This window comes from Pavona decussata, unplaced genomic scaffold (assembly GCF_977016875.1).
Source record: "Pavona decussata unplaced genomic scaffold, jaPavDecu1.1 SCAFFOLD_141, whole genome shotgun sequence".
NCBI classification, from domain to species: Eukaryota; Metazoa; Cnidaria; class Anthozoa; order Scleractinia; family Agariciidae; genus Pavona; species Pavona decussata.
In genome coordinates this window covers 93,303-113,835 of record NW_028145554.1, presented here as the reverse complement: position 1 = coordinate 113,835, position 20,533 = coordinate 93,303, and the positions used below count along the sequence as shown (strand labels likewise).

Sequence of the window (20,533 nt, the reverse complement as noted above, 5' to 3'; positions counted from 1 at the left end):
ACTGGGTCAAGAGCGCTCGAGAACGCCCACCGTTCAAAAAAAAAAAAACGGTGGCAAAGGAAGTCTGAAGTCTGATGGAAAAACGAGCTTGTTGCAAGAGAACGGTAAAACATTTCAACTAACGTTTTGAGAGCACAACATTTCAATAAGCTATTGAAACTGCAAGTAATAGAGAATGTTATTACAAAATCAGAAACGATTTTACTTGAAATAAATCTTGCCTCTTCGAAACGCGTTCCCTTTCACGTCGACCTAAAACAGCTAAAAGCGTACGTTCTATGTATAGAACAACTTCATCTCGATTACCTGCTTAAATTTTGTCCTGACCTTTTCCGAGCTTTTTTAGTTAGAGGTCAAAGTAGTCACTACGGTCAGTAAGCGGTTGGTCACTCTAGCACCAGTCAGGGTTTCAAAACAGTGAGCCGGCCTACAAGCATTCGAAACAAAGAAAGTCTGTTTTGAATTGCTGGCTCTTAAGCTTATCAACAGATTTACAGCTATTACGGACGACATTATTCAGCTCCCTGACAAATGTTCCCAGGCTATCTATAGACGCACTAACAATGTAAATTTTGGACAGTATTTCTCGAGCAAATCTGGACTCGCTTTCTTCATAGCTCGATGATAATCTCCGAGAACGGATAAAAGCTCCTTTACCTCAAAAGTTCAGCTTCTTTGAACATGGCATCTTTTAGAACTTCGTCGTCTACATCGTCTTTGAGACAAAGGTTCAGTTCATGATTTGTAGATCTTCTAGTTTGCCCATTTTTGGTTTGGAAAGCATTCTATTCTCTAGACCCAGTCTCCCTTCGCATCACACATCGCCCAAGAGCTGAGCGCGCGTTTCACCACTGATACCCCAAGCTCTATGAGAGTTATGGACCGTAACCTTTGCGTTAGTGTTGTAATTTGAGCGTCACGGCGACCATCGCGTAACGGCGACATTATAAGGATTTGTATGGGAGAAAAACGATTCCTATTTCAAATAAAAAATACCAAGGTGTTTCAATAAAAAAAATCCCTTCCTGAACTCCCTTGCCTGTTTCTCTTTCTCCATTGTGGTTTTTGGAGCAATTTAGCGCGCCTTTCCTGTGACTTTGAGTTCCATTTCTTTACTCTATATAGCAATGGAACTTAAAACCTCACTGAAATCGCGCCAAATCGCTCCAAAACCACATAGGAGAAAGAGCAACAGACAAGGAAGTTCAGGAAGGGATTTTTTTTATTGAAAACTCTTCGGTAGTTTTTAAATTGAAGTAGAATCGTTTTTTCCCTTACAAATCCTTAAAAAAAGGCCGTTACGCAATGTTCGCCGTGACGCTCAAATTACAATACTCACGCAATGGCCACGGTCTATATCTCTCATAGAGCTTGGGGTGCCTTTGGCCAAACTGATGTCTAAACGCTACTGGAAATCAGTACCTCACAAAAAATTAAAGGCTTGATTGTCCATTTTTTACCAAAAGGTTTCATTTAGGAAAACTTTTAGTCTGTTTGTCTTTCTGTTTCCTTGATGAAACGACTGAGGACACTTCGTAATCTTGCGCTTACTAACTGATTACATAACCGGAATAAAAATAGCGCTGACAATAAGGTTTATAATCGATGCTTGTACGTTTTTCAATACTACCCGTTCGCAATACAATACTGATTGTTTGCATTTGCATGTTCGCCATTTATTTGTACGTTTAAACAGACTGTGATTATCATATCAAAATGTAAACAAAATCTTGGCTACGTTTTGCTTGGGTAGTATACGTACGGTCGTTTCCCGGTGCTAATAATAAAAGACTAGGTCGTTTAATTGAAAAACGTTGTCAAGGTTTGAAAATGCGTTGGAACGATATGATTTACAAATAATTTTTTAACATGTTTCGGTTTCGTTCGGAAACATTGCTAAAGTTTTAGCTTCGATTTGAAACGCCTTGCATTGTCAACGTTTTCAAATGCGTTGAAATGCGTAAACGGTTCAACGCATACTGTTATGTGTCACAAACTCGAACCGAAGAGAATTTTTTTTATTTATTCTTGAATAGTGAAGCTCCTGAAGTTAGCAATTATTTTATTTTTAAAGAGACTTGGCCATTTCAAAGTAATGGTCAGTTCGAAATCAACTTTTACGCTTTTCACTGAGACCGTGAAGCTAATCTAGCCCAGATATGGACACACCTTTGATGTTTCTCATTGTTCTGTGGGTAAATGGGTTCCCAGTTGGAAAAGAAAAAACGAAAACAAAAAACAAGCAAGATACTTCTATCTTCGCTAATGGCGGTTCAATCGTGAAGAACGTGACGAGAGCCATGCTAACATGTGGCCAACAGGTAATCAGATTTACGACCAAATCAGTTCCAACAGCCAAATAGATATGCGGTCTATGCTGGCAAAATGTCTCGTGTAAGATTGGATCATTCCCAATTAAAATAGCAGTGCTACTATGATTACTATAATTGGGTCCAAGCGTCGGTTAGACGACTTCCGAACCTCAGGACGTTAATAACGTTAATAAATGATTAAGTAAATTTAATACCTGCGTCCTCTAATTGAACATTCACATTCGCTGTTGTTGATGACCAAACATTAGCCGTCAGCTTCAAAGGAACAAAGCCAGCTCTAGAGATAACCAGCTCCTGCCTTGCATCTGTACAGACATTGTAAGCTACAAAGAAACCCCAAGCATTTGTCAGCGCAAGGTATCTGTACGGTGTCTCTGACAAAGCGATTATGGCATCCGAAATTGGTGCACCATCCTTCGTCTGGACACGACCAGTAAGTATGTGATTGCCACATATGCAAGCATCACAAGCAGCATTCAGTCTTCCTTTGATGCAAGTTTGGAGGCAATCTAAAGATTGAATAAATTGTTCCATGAAGGCAGTTTCAAGACTTAAAATTGGTGACAAAAATAGAAATGAGAAAATAAGGAGATATTTAAGTGGATACTTTAGCTATATAGATCATATCACTCTTGGATAGGAAAATTTTATCTGAATGTGATAAATACGATTAAAATTCAACTCGTGGCCCTATCCATCCAAAAGGGATTGCTTTCGTTAAGCTATATATGGTGACAATAAAATAATGAATGGTGCAGGCTCAATGGATTAAAATCACCGCCCAACAATCGACCCTATCATCTAAACTAGCGTCAGCAAAAAGGTTATACCTTTTACCTTATGCTACGATCTTGTTTGGTCATAACCCGTGAATAGCAGCTAGATCTGCAATTAATTGAAGCGTAAAGCGTGCAAAATGATATTATCTACCTGGACATCTCCACTGGGAACAAACTTTTGTCTGTCTACCTCTTCCTCGACAATCTTCTATTAATGGGGAGGGAATATAAGGACAACTCCTTGTGCGGACGCGTGTACCATTACCACAGGTTTTAGTGCAGTAACTCCAGAGACTCCATTCAGACCACTCTAAATTAATAATACAAAACGGTTAAACAACTAACGCTGATTGCATTTGTTGAGCATGTAGCCTATGTCTTGCATTATATTTTTTTCGTTATGCAGAGTGGAGCGGAGATGCACCACAACACACTTTCGCGATAAGGCCTTTGGAGTTTCAAGCAACCTGTTTTAAAGTGCACTTAACCCCCCCCTCCCCCTCCCCTTCAAAAAACAATTCGCTCAAAAATTTTTCTCACTATCTGGATCATTTCTTCGCAAAAAAATGCGTTCGAGGTACTAGAACGCATCTCCTAATTTGTGTTGGGTTGTCTGTGCATTATTGGTTTACCTGTGTAATTAATAAGCGAGGTTTTTCTGAGATTCGATCGTCGACACACATTTGCCTCGCTCTGAGGTGCTTGCTTACGTTGCGCCTCACTTCGACGCGCTATCTCACGTGGTGATTCTGGTGTCCTCGGCATTTTCAACAATTGTAAAGCAAACGATCGTGTTTCATTGCAAAAGTCTGCAGCGGCCATTGAGAGTATTGAGCCGAAGCAAAACACGCACTCAACTTGATGGAGTTTGTGTAAAGTAGCCAGCAGACTGCGTTCGTCTCACAACTCAAGTTCAGAGGCTTTGTTTCTTTCATTCTTCGACGAACAAGGACATATACGAGATCATTTTTGATGAACAATACGGTAGCACACAGTTTTTATCTCTCTAAATCAATAGAGGGGTCTATAATAATTTTTTATGCTTGTACAAAACTTTCAATATGCTAATTTCATCTGAACAATCTTATGTTTATCGCTTTACAGCAATGGAATTTTCGAGTAAAGTATAAAAATATCTTTCTTGTTGCAAGTAAAGAGTAGTAGCAAGTAAAAACAAATAGTATACCGTCTCAGTAACATTTTCATTTCTCTGAATTCGTGATGTTTCGACAATCGATTTTTATACTTGTACTTAGTAGCAAGTAAATTGTAAGATTAGTAACAAATGGAAATAAACAGTCGATCGCCTGCGGTAGTATTTTTATTTCTGTGTTAGATTTTTATGCTTGTACACGCGCATTTCGGTTATCTTCAATATGCTTATTAGATCTCAACATTAAAAATGTTTATCGCTTCATACCAGCGGGATTTTCGCGTAGTGTATAAAAAATTCTCTTGTTGTTAGTGAACAGTAGTAGCAAGTAGAAGCAAAAAGTATACCTTCTTGTATTAAAGTACGTTACTCAACGTTAAAGACGAAAATATTTTGCAAATGTCACGCAACCTGAATTATACGTTTTCTCTGTCAGATCCGCCTCGTACTCGGGTTTACCCCTAATCTCGTAGCTTCAGGGTGAAACAGTGAAATAATCCCTTATGCTGCAGATGTTTCTTCACCCTCAAAATTAAGATTTTTGTTTGCCCATTAACTTTGCTTTATTCAGGCTGGGTAAGCAGCAGTGGAACTGTGGTTATTAATTTGGAAAGGAAACTACAAATATTATGTGAAGATGATGATTATTGCAATTGGTGGATTGCATTGCCGCCATGCTAGTGGACAAAACAAAAGAAAATTTGAATAAAAATGGTAGTGAAACATCTTATTGTTCCTGTCCACCAACATGGCCGCCACGACGTCACATGCAAACTATCAATAAGGAAAAGCTGCATAAAGAGTAAGGCGAACGAAATAAGTCAAATTAAAACGAACAGGAAAGGGCCACCATACCAAAGTTTTGTGCTATGTAAGGAATTGAACGCACTCCAATAATCTGTGATTACTATTAGTTTAATTAAAACGTCGAATTTTTACGACCTGTTAAATTTGACGAAGTCTGGTTCACGGCCGCGAAAAGAGAGATCTGGGGTGAGTCAGAGTTGTGACGTGAACAAAAACCAAGAATTGCTGTTGTTGCCTTTATTTTCTTTGTTAATCACAGTCCACGAGCGATAAAATTGATTGGAACGAAGTTGTACTTGTACCATAAGCGACAATGCTGTCCCCTGAAGCATATTCAGAGACGAGCTACGCAGTTTCAGACGATTTGCAAACCACTTTAGCTAAGAACAGAAACACGATGTCATGACTTCATCGCGGTCGGGAATACTATTACTATTGTCTGCTGCAATAAAGTACTTGATGACTCGCTAAATTATGCAAAATCGACAGCTCATTACGAAAAGTCAATGCAAGCTTATCACTGAGAACTTGAAAGAAAGTTCTCAAACTCATTAATAATTCAAAAGCCAAAGACAAAGGAAATCATGCATCGTGACGAGTTTGGAAATCTGATGAAAACCTCCTCGTTTTTGCATCCTTAATTTCTCCTTCAAAATCAGTTTGTTTGAGAAGTTATATCAAACACTCGTCACAGTGTTTCATCATATATCAAAAACCTCGAAGTTCGTCAAAAATACTCCTCTACGCGTCGTATTTTCAACTCTCTTCTCGGTGTTTGATATGTGATGAAACATTGTGTCTCGTGTTTGATATATTACTTAAAGAAACGATTAGAAGAGTCAGTGAATGGTAGGGTTGGATCTTGAAACGTGTTTACACTTTTACACTAATTAAGGTCTTGCCGAAAATTAAATTTTGAACATTCTTTATTCAAGATTGCTCTTAAAATCTTTTCTTCTCATAATCATGGAGAAGATAAGAAAAGGTTTAATTATTCCTATGTAAGCCGTACAAAAGTGGTAGCGGTCACGTCGCTTTTTTGCAAAATGCCAACGAATGTTGTTATCAACCGGAAAGAGATTTCTTGCCCATGTAAATGAGGTGGATCATAGTGGCTCTGTATTCTAGCTATAGTTGCACTTGCTTCATGTGATTCTCTGAGAAAAGGAACGTGGAATTCTCTCTTTATCATGCTTATCGCTACTGTAAACGTTTCCCATCGCAACAGAACAATTTTTATTACGTTTAATTGATAAAATGAAAGATGAATTTTGGAATAATTCTCCCAGTACAATTTTAGAAAGAAAAACTGGTTTTGCCGTTTGGCAAATTGAGCTCGTGATTGGTCAGGTGTTATATTTTTTTATCTCTTTTATTTTCTGGCAGTGTCCTGTATCACAAGTTCTCAAGGCTTGTGTAATGCATAATGGGAAACAATAGGTTACTCTCTGCTACCAGTACAAATTCAGAAAATATTGTTAAAATAATTTCTGGTTAACAAGGCTAAGAGCAGTCCAGCCGTTTGCAATCAACAATTACAATAGTTTGTTGAAGCTGATTGGTCTGTTATATATATTTTTTTTATCTGTTTTAGTTTCTTTCAAACTGCCTCTTAGCCCCTTTCTCAAGACTTGTGTATGGAATAATAGAAAAGTAGGCCTACCTCTCCCGCAAGTGCATATTCTGCAAGTATTGGCAAGAGCATTTCCAGACAAATAGAATGAGCTGTTCATCTTTTGCAATCGACAAAAAATACCCTCCAATATGCAAGCCTGCTTTTGTATAATGCAGTTGTTAGGTCCTTAAATCGCAAATGCTTGTTTCTCTCCATTAACATAAAGGGCTGAAAATTTTGAGACAGACTGAAAGGGTCACTCTTAGTGTTCGCCGGCTCAGACAAAACAGATGCGATACGAGCCTTTACTGAACACAAATGCTTTAAATTTTAATAGTCTAAAAACAGTAGCCTGTGTTTATTACATCGAACTCCATTGATTTTAAAGGCTTTTTCACTGAATCTGGAAATGTCAAGATTCCTTTGTCCTTTTTTCCTATCAAGAAAAGTGAATTGCTGAAATTATAAAGAATTCAAACAGGATTTTATTTTAAAAGCCACCCCATTGTTGTATATGATAGTAATTTGCCACTAAAAATGGAACTGTTGATACTACCTTGATCACAACTTTGTTAGAATAAAGAATCAAAATTGGCATTCAGGAAAAACCTTGTTGAAACAATGTCAAAATCTGAAAACTCTTTTTCTCTTGTTTCTTGCCACAAGTTCCCTCTTGCTTCTAATTAATTCTGGAACCTGAGAAAGTGATAACACAAAAACATCTCATTTCCTAGATATGTAGTAAACTGATAACCTACACAAATCACATTTTATTAATATCAGAGCTTGTAATGCCGGCAAATGGATGTCATTTCCTTATTGAATTATTCACCATAAATTAAATAATGAACAAATAATTTCTTTGAGCTTGAAAAAGTGGGGTCAATTTTATCTAAAAAAGAAATTGTGGCACGAAAATAAGATTTAATGTGAACAAGTTGCTGGATTTTTTGTATATTCTTAAAATGGTAACAGGAAACTTCAAAAACACAGTGTCACGGTGATGGACCAAATATCTGTAATCACCATCCAGCTCCTATGAGACCCAACAGCTCTCAATTGCCATGCCCTCACCCTTGAGTTTTTCTCCACGATCACAAAATTGCTTTAAGGGTTTTTTGTTTAGGAAAATTTTGTAGTAGTGCACAGAAAGTCGCCTTTGCTAGCTTTCTTGGAACTTTAAAATTCAAATATTTATATGAACTCGTCATGCATATCCTCATATCAATACCATAAGGTAGCTTATTTTCAATCACAGTCCTGGTTCGATTCCACGCACAACCTCCTCTTACAGGTAACCACCGCCACTAAAAAGACCGGTTTAAACTCACTGAATCAGTGTAAACTTAAACTCTGACAATTTATGAGTAAGCCTACCTTTTAATGAAGATTGGTTGATTCTCCAACAGCGTAAACCGTTGCAAACACATGAATGCTGGCTCCAAGGGCTATTTTCTCTCAAAATCAACCGGGTTAAAATGCAACAAGCCAGCTTATTACGGAGTACATGGAAGGCTCTCGCTGTGCTGTACTCCTTCTCTTCGCCTCTGGTGTTACGCTAGTGATACACTTTTTGAACCGTCTCTCTGGTTACTACATTCCCAGCAACGAAAACGGTCGGCATTCTTCCAAATATATTAGTGAGACGCACTAAGAGAAACGTAGCAAAACAGAGCTCACACGAATCTACGAGTACTTGTTTTGACGTCACAAAGCTACTAATTCTAATAACTTGGTCCCGAAGCAAAATGGCGTCTTTTACCCTGAATTTACGCACCTTGACAGGGAACCGTTAATAGGAAATGCTGCAAACGATAAGATTATTTATTTAAGGGAAAAAATGGGGCGGGGATGAAGGTGCACTTTAAAGAGGATTCATCACGCGTGCGACCACTGTCTGTTTGCGGGGCTGCAGAAGTGCTGCCTCTAGATCAAAGTCAGAGTCATTCACTTCTATAGAAAATGGCGATACATTGTAGTATCAGTTAGGCGCAATTCACACGTGGCGAGGGCTTCAACTTAGTTAAGGGTTGGCAATGTAAATCTGCGGACGCCTAATTTATTTGCCTTTTGGGGTAGGTGTGTTAACCACTGCATAAACTGCGATGGGGTTTGTCTTTAGATTATCTCCTGATATTGTGGTCAATGAGCATTTATCTTGAAACTGTTTAACTTAATTGGTTCAAGGGTAACAACGAGGGTTGGGTCATAGTCATTTCTTTCTTCTGTTTCATTAGTACTTCAGCCTTAAGCTTGAACTAAAATGTTGTCTGATTAGTGGACTTGGAGGCCTTCAAAATCAATGATTATGGGTACCGAACAAAGGTTGAAGCTAAGATTTTCGGCAAGGAAATAAGACCTAAGGTTTTCGGAAAATGCACAAAGATGCCCTTGTAATTTTTTAAAGACTCAAGTTCCTCTAGATTGAACGAACAGATAAAAATATTAAAGCGAGGCCTAAAATGAAGCTACAGAGCTTCAAAGGCACGGCAAGATAACCTAAAATAGCGTTTCAAAGGATCTGACAGAAAACTGTCGTTGCGCATCCTGTGGCTTTTTATATGTAACCCTCTTCACTGAATCGCTTAAATATATCGCAAGATTAGAGTCTGTGATAGAAGGAGTATTTGGAAACAGATAATGGGAATCTAGGTTGTTTATTTTGGTAAATAACGCGAAGTGGAGGTCAATAATTGCAAATCTGTCCACGTTGAAACTTACGCAAACGTAGAGATGGGTAAGTGCTCCCTTCGCGATCTCCAACTCCTTTGTATTGCCGATCTTTTTTAGCTGTAGAAAGAGAAAAATAAGAACAAAAATTGGTGAATACCTATTAGGCTTCAGGTTAGTTTTTCCAAACGGTTTTATTATCCGCTCACAGGAGATAGTGTTACCCAACTAGTGCACAGTTAGTGCCCGACCCGAAAGCGCCGTCCGGCAACCTCGAGACTATTGTCAGTTTTTTAATTAGTAAAACACACAAGTTTTAGTTTAATTATAGTGCTGTATGCAAGGATGTCTTGGGCTGAGTTTTATTCGATAATGAAATCCTATGGCAAGGTCGTATAAACTACAGAATAGACTAACTTAAAGCCAAATCAGGGCAGCATTATATCACTAACGCCAGTCAAAATTCCAATCTGAAAACTTATATTATATAAGTTATAGAAGGTATCAGAGAAAAATTTGCAAATCTGCCCACATCTCAATGCGGCAATGACACATACCCCATTGACGAATCCGGGAAAGGCTCCTTTTTTCAATTCCTTTGTCTTGCAAATTTTTTAAAACTGAAAACAAAAAATGGGAATAAAAGACAAAAGTTAGTCAATACTTATTACCACCGATTTCATTGATACGCGACCCTCGAATAAAAACTCTTTCGAGAATTTGGCGATTCGCTTCCGTCAATCATGCGCTCCTTATATGGTGTAAAAGGAATGCCGCTATTGTTTTCAAAAATATGGCGGCCACTGTGTAGCCTGTTCGGTCGACATGATTGCTTCTTATTCTTCAAATTTACTTTGGCGACTGGTGTTTTTGCTCGTTTAGGGGTTGAGCGAGATCGCTATAGCAGGACCTCTGAAAGTGGGGTTGACATTTGTGAACAAAATTCGGAAAAAATACAGAAATACCTCCACGGTTGATTACCCAGCCCGGACGGGAAAAGGGGGGAAAAGCAAGACGGTAGGTAAAAAAAAAAGAATCACATAAATCGGCATAAAAAATGAGCATGCAGTAGATGACATTGATCGCCTTTTATCATTTACAGCAGATGACGTATTGTTTATAAGGAAAGTAATTGAGCAATATCCAGGAGTGTACGAAGATGAAATACAGGGATGGCTCAGGTTAGTACGCAAGAGGAAAGACAGTCAGTGTGGCTTCCATCAATCGACACTCAACCCCTGCACGAGCAAATACACCAGTCGCCAACGTAAACTTTTAGAATAAGAAGCAACCATGTCGACCGAACAGGCTACACAGTGGCCGCCATATTTTTTGGAAATAAGAGCGGTATTCCTATAACACCATATAAGGAGCGCATGATTGACGGGAGCGAATCGCCAAATTCTCGAAACAGTTTTTATTCGTGGTACGCGTATCAATGAAATCGGTGGTAAGCCTCTGCTTAGTTTTTTGGAACAGTTTAATTATCCGCTAACCGGATAGTGTTACCCAGCTAGTGCTGAACCCGCGAGAGTAGTCCGGCAACTCTCTAGTTCAAATCATCGCATAGAAATGAAACTACATTATCTCAGCTTTCAAATTACTTTCTAACCTTACCAATGTGCGGAGATATGTAAGGGCAAACATTTATTTGAGTCTTTTTCATGTAAGAGATTAGCAAATTAATTAATACCAACACTGTTTGATTACCGGCGCTGGATTGTGATACAACTCAACGGTGACTGAGTGAAACAAGGTTTAGTTAATGGGCTGTGTCACGTCTCTTGACTTCCAAACTTTCGTGACAGTGTCCCTTTAAAGCGGGTTATTGGTCTATCTGTTTTCATTGTTGTATTTGTCATCCCAGTGAGTATCGGCACTGATCGAAAACCAGTCATTTTGCAGGAGTTCCGGGATGCAATTTTTAAATCAAGACTGACAGGAATTTAGAATTTCTTGACAGTTCTACACAATATTTTTAAACAGAGAAATTGTCATTTCCAGACCGTTAGAGATTTTGGTGAGAATTTCGTATATAATTGGTCATTATGATACCTCTTCCTACTGTTTCTACGCTATGTGGTCTTGTGAGGACAATATCAAAGTGCCTTTGCCTCAAAGAATCGGTCGGTTCGAGATGTGATAGGACAAGGGTCTTTCGGAGCCGTTTTTTAATCGATGTATTTCCCCAACGTTCCCAGTTAATGATGCACTTTATGCCCATCCCCATTTTAAAGATTCCCGCTTTTAAAGATTCGGCATTGCTCCATTTCCAGATTTCCCGTTTCTTCATCCAAAGATAGCTGAACACGAACACCTCTAAGCAAATAAAGCAAATGAATTTTCAGAGAGAGCGTTTGCACTGGATGCTTGGAGCTTGAAGCATTAAGTTTGAATTGAATGGCTGATTACCTTTTGGACTTTGAGATCATTGATTGCAAAAATTCATGTCTTTTTAGTAGTTATTCATCACTCGATTTTATTAGCTGTTGGTGGTACCGTGGGATAACAGCAATCTGACAGTTACCGAAATTGTTTTGATTGTTGCGAACAGGGATTACAAACTTATTGTCGGTGCTAATTATATTCAGCTAAGTAAGTTGTTTTCGTGCAAGGTTTGATATTGGGAGTGCGTGGCCAACTTCTAAGTGAATAGGGGATCATAAGGTTGATAGATTGGGTGACCTCCTTGTATACAGCCTCTGTAGTGGAATAGCCCTTTGTCGTTCCTCTGCAGGCTAGTTGCAATTTATTGTCTTCAAAATAGGTCGTATGTTGGCATCTTACTTGTTTGGCCTTCGTACCCAGAATTCCATCTGGCTCTTTGATTCTTCAGTGCTAGATTGTTCGGCAGTTATCTCCCGGCGTTTCGTTTTGCAGTTTCGGATAGATCGTATCACCCACTTGTGGATACGGATGGTTTTCCAGATATTCCACTTCTGCAACATTTGGTCCGAGCTTATCATCTACTTCCACGTCACTCCAAATACCTCCCTGATAACGTTAACTTCAAACTGTTTTTCCTTGGTAGGATCGGTAATGATATCTTCAGGCAGCTCTCCAGGTGAGGCAGCCACAATGGCCCTTTCCACCACAGACCATTGCTTCCTTCGTCTGTGTACCGTGGTTTTCCAGATCGGCGGGGTTTTCTTAGGAACAAACATGCCTCCGTAAAATGTTATCTTTGTCTTGGATCTCAGTTTGCTCGATTGCTGAAAAACTGTTTATATACTACGTTCCCCTGATCCAGTACAACGCGGCACTACTGTCGAGACGACAGCGAACATCCGTGAACGGGAATCTTTCCAGAGCCCCTTTTACGTAGTGCACAAGGTTGGTTGCCAGGTGATCAGCCACCAGCTCAAGTCTCGGTATCCCCTTCCAATTCGGTCTGGAATTCGAGGGCCACAGGTTTGTCAGTCGTAAACACTGTTAGGTGTCACCCTCGTTAAACAAAATTGACTTATTTTATTTACTTGGTTTATCTGGACTTCGCAGCTACAAGGTCTTGTAATATGCCTGATCGTTGGTGGGCCAAGGCGTTGGCAAATCTGCTGGTATTCTTCAGCTCCTTAAGAAGTGGTTTGTCCCATGGGATTCACAAATCGCACAGTTCTCTATATAGCATCTTTCCTACCAGCGTGATTGGAGATGCTAACCCTAGAGGATTATAGATCTTAGCTATCTTCCCGAGGACTTCTCTATTGGTTGTTTCTTCGGTCGGTGGAGGATAATTAACCTGTCTTGGGCCGGTAGCCTTGTTCCAAGTTACACCGAGCAGCTTTGTCCCTCCTTTTTGACTCTTAACTTGTCCTTTTTGTAGGCTTGGCTTTCGCCGGTTGGGGACTAGGTGTTCGTCTTCCGTTCGTCCTGGATCGTTGGCTGTCCTAGAGAGGGTTGATTGGAATGCGATTCACGAAGCTCAAATGCTCCAGCTCTGAAAATAGACTGCGATGTTTGCTTTAAATGCTGAGCGTCGGTGACTGTGTTATCGCCGCTGTTTAAGGACGGTGCCTACTAATACCGAAGTATTTTTGTGCGGTTTATGACTATGCGAGAAAAGCAGATCTTAGCAGGGCCTATTGGAATCCTAAAAGAAAATTGGGGGTAACCAGGCATTTTTCCGAGATAATTAAGCAATAACATCTCTAAATAGTGCCAAAATATAAAGCAATGTATAGGATTTTTTCCCAACTTGAAGCTTAATTATCGCTGAAGAATGCATGGCTACCCCCAATTTTCTTTTGAGATGCCAAAAGCATTTGCTAAGTTCTGCTTTCTCCGAATAGTTTTAAACCGCGCAAAAATATTCCTGTATTAGCAAGCACCACCCATAGGAAACCTGAGTATCTCGAGATGCGCAGAACGGATGCGCAGTAACAATAGTAGGCACCATCCTTAAGTCGTCAGCGTAAAGGCTCCTTCTAATTTCTTCCTCTTCTTTAGGATAAATGTGCTTCAGATTATTGAGGTTCTGTTCGATTACTCTGTTGAGCAGAAATGGTGCTGTAGACAGTCCGTAAGCGCTCGTGTGAATCGAAGGATTTCCGCCTGATTGGTTTCTGGATCTCTCAACCAGTAGAACCGTATAATTAAATCTCTGTCCTCTTCTCGAATTCTCACTTGAAGATGGGGTGCTTCAAATCTTCTGCCAGCGCTACTGAGTGAAACTGGCTTAACGTGAGCACACTCCAAAGCTTGTTATGTAAGGGCGGGCCAGTCTTGTTAAAGGATGGTGCTTTGTCATAAGCTCTGGCAGACGCATTATGAACAATGCGGATCTTGGCTTTTTAGCGTATCACAGACTTACGTGGGATGTAGAACTCCTTTCCTTTCGGTTCTCCTCCGTCCTCTAGCTTGTACGCTACGCCGGTGTTCCTCAACCAGCTGTTCCTCCACAGATGCCAGGTCTTGCTTCTCTATCGTGTCGGTTGTTTGAAATGAAGCAGTTTCGCTTCGCGTCGATCAATTTGTTAAACTCATCGACTGGTTTCACCTTGTTTTTTTATCTCTAGTTCTTCATATGTCCTGGCAGGATCCCCACTTTTGCCGTCAACGGGTTTCCGACAAAAAAAAAAAAACTTAAAAACGGAAAACTTCGATTCAACTGATCCCGATTTAATGGCGTTTAATGTCAGCTAATGTTCTTTTGTTACAACTCTCAATTACGCAATACTCAATCAATTCTCGGGTCAATGTTACATACGGCTCATTTTCCAATCAACAAGTGCTCTCGTACTCCCGATCGCGACAATGGGATAAAAGATAATTGAAATTTGAATTCTAAGATGTCAACAATAGTTCTCACAGCGTCGAAGATAGTCTTTTTTCTTGACATAGGCGTTTCGGTTGCGATATTTAATATTCTAACCTGTAATCTCAATGCAGTTGGTTTTGACAATTTCTTTTAACAATTTTAATTAAAGAAACAGGCCCCTACAGCTTGCAATTTCTTTCTTGTCCTTTCATTTTTTCTATTAAAGTAATAATGACTTGCTTTTGTGAATTTGATAATTCTTTGTAGTCATATGCCCAGTTTTAGACTTTCCGCTAGATGCTCACCTAAGTATGTTTGGTAAGATGCTATTCCCCTATGAGTCTAAGAAATCGACTGGACTGGACAATTTGCCATCCAGGATGCTTAAAATGGCGGCCGGTGTTCTGGCACCATCCCTGGCATTCCTGTTCAATCAGTCGATTTCCTCTGGTATTGTTCCAACTGAATGGAAGCTAGCTAGAGTGACGCCAATTTTCAAAAAGGGCAAAAGGCAAGATGTAAACAACTACCGGCCAATCTCGATTATTCCTGTCTCAGCAACGAATTAGCTGACAAATTACAAAAGCTTCAAAATCGCGCCATTTGGGTCATAACGAAGTCAGATTACTATTCTAGCGCTACCGCCCTACGCGGTAAGCTGGGATGAGATAATCTGTGTACCAGAAGGAAGAAGCAAAAATTGAAAATCATGTTTAAAACTTTAAATGATCAGTCTCCGGAGTACCTGAAAGGCCTATTTAAGCCCTTCAGCACGGACTATGGACTTAGAAATAGTGACAACAAATTGGCTCTGCCTAAGCCTCGTACCGATTTTTTGAAACGTAGTTTCTGCTACAGTGGGGCAGATTTGTGGAACAGCCTTCCATCTAACGTCAGAGCCATTAGATCTTTCACTAATTTTAGAAATGAGATAGATCGCCAATTGTCCTCCTCGTACTCCCACACGGCAAACATGTAAATCAGGTTTAATTTTAAATTTTTATCTTGTAACTGATGTTTTTACCGTGTCTAAATAACGTTAATTTTTCATCACAGATAGCTGCTGAAAGTTTTGGACGCTAAAGAAACGAATTTAGAATATCATCTGGTCGGATGTTCTCGGTACCGCAGGAGCCCATCAGACCCCTGTCTGAATCGAAATAATTTTCGCGCACACCCCTATCGAAAATTTTTTGGAGTACCCACCCCCGGGCCTTTTTCCATACTGGGGATCAGGCATGTTCTATCCCAGGCTTGTATTTTTACGCGGGATGCCCTGAGGGGGCATACCGTGTCTAAAAACGGGGCGATTTCTTTTTCTTCGTCGTAGCCACAAATCTGTACATTAATTACGCGGGATGCCCTGAAGGGGCATACCGTGTCTAAAAACGGGTCGATTTCTTGTTACGCGGGATGCCCTGAAGGGGCATACCGTGTCTAAAAGCGGGTCGATTTCTTTTTTTTTTCTTCGTCGTAGCCACAAATCGGTACATTAATTTATTCATTAAACTCTCCCCTCTCCTACCCGGGATGTATTGTTCTAATTGTCTTCAACAAAAGCAGGCCAATCTTTACGTTATCGTAATGGAATTTCCGGTGAGACCCTTTGTAGCGTAACACAAGGGAAACAACATAACGCGATCTTCGTGACTTAAAATGTTCCATTAGCAAGGATAGTTTTATCAATCAGCGAAGCATACAGTTGGAATAAATGAATTAGCCCAGCATCTCGCTTAAATGCCAGTAAAGGCATCGTGTTTATTCATTAAACTCTCCCCTCTCCTGCTCGGGTTGTATTGTTCTGATTGTCTTCAACAAAAGCAGGCCAATCAAAGTCCATTCTTGTCGCGTATATCACAAGGGAGGGGACCCGCCCACCCCTACTTGTGTGACGTCAAAGCATCATTTGATTTATTCATTAATCTTGGATTAAAATTGTGGCGACATATTGTTAACATGTTGTGGACTCAAGTGTGCCGTTTTCAAACTGAAAATTAACCATTTTGAAGCGGTAAATCGAAAGAATAACTTCGAAAAAGCACTCGACATCTAAAACGGTGGAAATTGGAGAGTTCCTGGCGAAAAAATCGAGCTTTGTTTGACAGTCCCGAACCACGATGGGAGACTGGAAAGAGGTCATTGAGAAGCTTACGTTATCGTTATGGAATTTCTGAAATTTCCGGTGAGACCCTATAGCGTTACACAAGGGAAACAACATAACGCGATCTTCGTGACTCAAACTATTCCATTAGCAAGGTTAGTTTTATCAATCGGCGAAGCGTACAGTTGGAATAAATGAATTAGCCACAGCATCTCGCATAAATGCCAGTATAGGCATCTTGTTTTTTTTTTCTTCGTAGTAGCTACAAATCTGTACATTAATTTATTCATTTAACTCTCCCCTCTCCTACTCGGGATGTATTGTTCTGATTGTCTTCAACAAAAGCAGGTCAATCAAAATACTTTTTTGTCGCTTATATCGCGAGAGAGGGGACCCACTCACCCCTACTTGTGTGACGTCAAAGCATCATTTGATTTATTTATCAAAACCGGATTAAATTGTGGCGCCATATTGGTAACATGTTGTGGACTCAAGTGTGCCGTTTTCAAATGGAAATCTCACCATTTTGAAGCAGTAAATCGAAAGAATAACTTCGAAGAAGCACTCGACATCTAAAACGGTGGAAATTGGAGAGTTCCTGGCGAAGGAATCGGCCTTTGTTTGAAAGTCCCAAACCACGATGGCCATATGGGTGACTAAAAAGAGGTAATTGAGAAGCTTACGTTATCGTAATGGAATTTCCGAAATTTCCAGTGAGACCCTTAGTAGCGTAACACAAGGGAAACAACATAACACGCTCTTCGTGGCTCAAAATATTCCATTAGCAAGGATAGTTTCATCAATCGGCGAAGCATACAGTTGGAATAAATGAGTTAGCCCCAGCATCTCGCGAAAATGCCAGTATAGGCTTCTTTTCTAATGCTAGATCTCCTGTCTAGTTGTTTAACATTTTGCTAGAGTCCGCACTTAAAAAATATGCTGCTCTCTTCAGTACTGTCTTGTAAAGTTGGCGCAAAATTCAGTTAATTTATTTCTTGAAATAATTTCGCATATATCATATTTCGCATAATTACGCCATGCCGCAGGTCATGCCACATTCCATTCCTCATTCCTCCCTTTACCGTTACAGAAGGCAAGATTTGACGCGTGGATCGACATTAGCAATGAAATCTGTCGCACAAAATTACAAACAAAATTCCAAAAGCACGTAAATTAGTCTTAGAATTAGAATAGACAAAATGTAGCATTCCGACTTTGGTATTCACCACAGAATGTTTACAATGAACTATTAATCCCTGCCAACTCTCACGCATTATGCGTGAGTCTCACGCCTGGGGACAAGAGACATTGATCTCACGCATCAAGGGCAATTTCTCACGCCTGACTCACAAATCCGGACAAGTTGTTCTAAACAAACCTCATTTCATTTCAGATTTGTTATGTATTATTTCTTTGATCCTTACAACAATCGCAAAAGCTTTCAAATGTCTACAATCCGTTGAATCGTAAGTGTTCAAAGGTCATCGAAATATAGTCGGACATTTTCGGCAACGTTCAGAAGTCTTCGCAAAATCGTCGGAAATCTTCGGAAGTGGCTCGGAAGTTTTCGGAAATCCCGGTCATGACGAGACAAAAATATCACGCGTTTGACTCAGAAAAAGTTGGCAGGTATATATAAAAAAAATAAATCGTGTGTACGTGCAAGAACGCATATGGTCGCACTAGAGAGCTAAATCGTGATTGAGGCCTGTTAATCACACGCCAACGAACGGCTTTTTTTTAAGCCATATCATCGTATCAAAGCTATCATCAAAGGACCACGTTTTGAGGCATTTTTAGTACGTTATGTCTAGACTGAGGGACGGGTCTTTTATTTTAATTTCTTCTAAGCTATCTTTCCTGGACGATGGCTGTAGAAATAAAAATTACTATAAATGTCATTTGGCGTTTTCCCTGTTTCGAAAAGCAAACGTTAAAACGCGTTGTCGTCACCCAAATTGGCCAAAAAGCCCAAAATCGCCCAAAAGCCCAAATTGGGAAGTGGGAGGGGGAAGGGGTTTCAGTTTTCCTTCTCTAGCGAAAACGTTACCGAAAAAAGGTGCTTGAACACCGGCCAACGTTTCTTCCCAAATGCATCTGCTTTACTGGGGCGAGCGGCTTAAGTGACCTTTTTCAAAATTAGGATTGTTTGATGGCGTCGACCCGTCGTGCAAAAAACCGATTCAGACTTATTTTTCATTCCCTCCTTTGATGACATAGAAGTCCACCAAAGAAAGATGGAAGACATCTTGATAATGAATATAGTTACCACAATTTATTACAGCTTATGGCATTCTTATTGGTACCTCATAGATCTTATGCTCGCAGTTTGCATCATTATGTAGAATACTACTACTTTGAAAAGTGGGGGATTTTGGTTTTTATTTTTCCTCTTTCTTTCTTTTTTAACTGCACTACAGTTACCTATAATTGGCGCTTGAATACCAGCCAACATTTTCTCTCAAGTGACCTGTTATGGAAATTAAAATCGTTTTGATGGCGCCGACCCGTCGTGCAAAACAAATGCAGCGGAATGTGGACAATGTGAAATTAACGCTGTTCTGAAGGCCCTTAATCCCCTACAATTATCTAAATGAAATTTTCATCTCGAACTTTCAAGATATGGGAAATTTAAGGCCTAGTGTTTTCGGATTTTGGGTACCGAACAAAGGTTGAAGCTAAGATTTTCGGCAAGGAAATAAGACCTAAGGTTTTCGAAAAATGCACAAAGATGCCCTTGTAATTTTTTAAAGACTTAAGTTCCTCTAGAATGAACGAACAGATAAAAATATTAAAGCCAGGCCTAAAATGAAGCTACAGAGCTTCAAAGGCACTCAAGATAGCCTAAAATAGCGTTTCAAAGGATCTGACAGAAAACTGTCGTTGGGTATCCTGTGGCTTTTTATATGTAATCCTGTTCACTGAATCGCTTAAATATATTGCAAGATTAGAGTCTGTGATAGAAGGAGTATTTGGAAACAGATAATGGGAATCTAGGTTGTTTGCTTTGGTAAATAACGCGAAGTGGAGGTCAATAATTGCAAATCTGTCCACGTTGAAACTTACACAAACGTAGAGATGGGGAAGTGCTCCCTTCGCGATCTCCAACTCCTTTGTCTTGCGAATCTTTTATGGCTGTAGAAAGGGAAAAATAAGAACAAAAATTGGTGAATACCTATTAGGCTTCAGTTTAGTTTTTGCAAACGGTTTTATTATCCGCTCACAGGAAATAGTGTTACCCAACTAGTGCACAGTTAGTGCCCGACCCGAAAGCGTCGTCCGGCAACTTCGAGACTATTGTCAGTTTTTTAATTAGTAAAACACACAAGTTTCAGTTTAATTATAGTGCTGTATGCAAGGATGTCTTGGACTGAGTTTTATTCGATAATGAAATCCTATGGCAAGGTCGTATAAACTACAGAATAGACTAACTTAAAGCCAAATCAGGGCAGCATTATATCACTAACGCCAGTCAAAATTCCAATCTGAAAACGTTATGTTATGAGATTTCTCTTACGCCTCATCACTTCCAACTAGAACTGCTATAACAATGATAAAAAGCAGGATGGCAACGACAACGATCATGACTTTTTGACGGGGTCTTGATGTGGACTTCTCATCTACTAAATCAAGATCGCAGACTGGTGCTTTGCAGTCTGGTCATCTCTTTGCGACAGAAAATCTTTGCTTTATTCAGTTCATTCAAAAGTCCCTGGGTATTGTCAATCAATGGCTTCAGAGTACTTTTAGTAAAATGTTAAGAACAAACTGTCCACCGACTGTTAAAAGCTAAGTAGAAGTCATTACTTCTCCTTGCA

General features: G+C 39.7%; 1 protein-coding gene and 1 long non-coding RNA gene across 8 annotated transcripts in view; one reads left to right on the top strand and one right to left on the bottom strand.

The window, feature by feature from the left end:
- Positions 1–20,533, bottom strand: part of LOC146466686 (cartilage intermediate layer protein 1-like) — a 50,527-nt gene that overhangs the window by 26,898 nt on the left and 3,096 nt on the right. For 6 of the 7 annotated variants that reach the window (XM_085126849.1, XM_085126848.1, XM_085126851.1 and 3 more), the window contains exons 3-7: positions 19,782–19,850; positions 9,915–9,977; positions 9,409–9,477; positions 3,264–3,422; positions 2,528–2,842 (exon numbers count right to left, since the gene is read on the bottom strand). In XM_085126849.1, the coding sequence (XP_084982975.1) occupies positions 2,528–2,842; positions 3,264–3,422; positions 9,409–9,477; positions 9,915–9,977; positions 19,782–19,850 (675 nt within the window). The remainder of the gene's footprint in view (positions 1–2,527; positions 2,843–3,263; positions 3,423–9,408; positions 9,478–9,914; positions 9,978–19,781; positions 19,851–20,533) is intronic. The other variant, XM_085126853.1, reaches the window with a different exon arrangement.
- Positions 10,205–10,745, top strand: LOC146466687 (uncharacterized). The gene is made up of 3 exons (XR_014867921.1): positions 10,205–10,378; positions 10,420–10,472; positions 10,508–10,745. It is a non-coding gene; the product is annotated as an uncharacterized LOC146466687 (long non-coding RNA).